The following is a 1,263-nucleotide window of genomic DNA, read 5'->3' as shown; positions in this document are numbered from 1 at the left end:
ATTAATCAGTCATTTGGTGCATTCTTCATAGACGGGTAAGAAAGTTGACTAGTTACTCTATTCTGCTAATTTAGAGGCGATTTATTACCCTCATCCATGGCATCTACACAAGAACCTTCCTCGTCTAGCCCCTCATGATCAAGGATTTGAGGCTCATATTCATCTACATCCGTCTTGTCAGTATTACCCGAATCTTCAGCCTTCAAGGCATCGCTATTTCCTAGTGCCGCTGTCTCTCCTTCAATCGCACCTATAGCCTCATCGTCAAAGGATCTGCTCGGTGGCAGTCCATACCAGGCTCGCAGACATTCGCTTGCTTCGATTATGTCTATCCCAAGTCGGGAACGACGGTCGCTCAGCAGGATTTTGGCGCTACTAAACAATCGTTCGCATTCATCTGACATGGCGGGGACAGCAAGCACGTCAAGTGCCATTTGTGCGAGGTAAGGCTGCGTGTAGTAGCGCTCGTTCCGGTACTGAATAGGGTCAAATAACTCGTCCTCACTGAGCGGGATAATATCCGTCTCGATGAACTGATCAAGTGGATCAACTCCATTGGCTTGAGGCCGGGACGGTCCCAGGGATGGACATCTTACGAACGGGAATCGAATCGATAGATTCATTCGATGCCAAGTCTTACGAATGTCGAATCGAATTTCTTGGCGTTCGATTCGATGTCGAATCTATAGTGGGTCTGTTCGATTGGCATCGAATCGAACAGGCCCCGTCTCATTCGATATTCGATTACGTCGAATCGAACGTGGCCCATTTCGTTCGATACACGAATCGAACCCCCCATGGCTATTCGACGTTCGAATCGCACGAATGGTCCTGTTCGATCGAATGGATCGAACAGACTGTCGTCGTCGACGAAAAGAGTTCGTGACGCGTTCGGCAAAACAAAACTAGACGCGTTAACGAGTGAGGCGACGCGACGGCAGCTGATGTGACCCATGCTAAATTGAGTGTTGTGAGAGCTACTAGGATATGTTAGCAAGTACATTCAACTACCACAAGTCTGCATGTAAGGCGAAGTATTCTACAACCTCTCCAATCATTTCCAGGGTCCGGAAAATTTCCATCTATTCAGCACTGATATTCGTAGTGGGCAAGTCTTTTTGTTGAAATCTATTTCTGAGCGTCGAAAAGATCACCAAAATGATATATGGGAGATATTGAACACAACGAATCATGTTTAGAAGATACTTAATCTTTATTGGTAGAATGTGCATGCTGCAGGTTTGATTTGATTTGATTTGATTG

At 46.1% G+C, this 1,263-nt stretch overlaps 1 protein-coding gene across 1 annotated transcript; it reads right to left on the bottom strand.

Annotated features, from left to right (window-relative positions):
- Positions 1-65: 65 nt before the first annotated feature.
- MAA_11760 (reverse transcriptase, RNaseH) lies at positions 66-623 on the bottom strand (the record flags this gene model as incomplete). The annotated part of the gene is made up of 1 exon (XM_011412675.1): positions 66-623. One exon carries the CDS (start codon positions 621-623, stop codon positions 66-68), a length of 558 nt encoding a protein of 185 aa, XP_011410977.1.
- Between the last annotated feature and the right edge of the window lie 640 nt (positions 624-1,263).

Source organism: Metarhizium robertsii (assembly GCF_000187425.2).
Source record: "Metarhizium robertsii ARSEF 23 chromosome Unknown MAA_Scf_19, whole genome shotgun sequence".
Classification (NCBI taxonomy): Eukaryota; Fungi; Ascomycota; class Sordariomycetes; order Hypocreales; family Clavicipitaceae; genus Metarhizium; species Metarhizium robertsii.
This window is presented reverse-complemented; position numbering and strand designations above follow the sequence as displayed.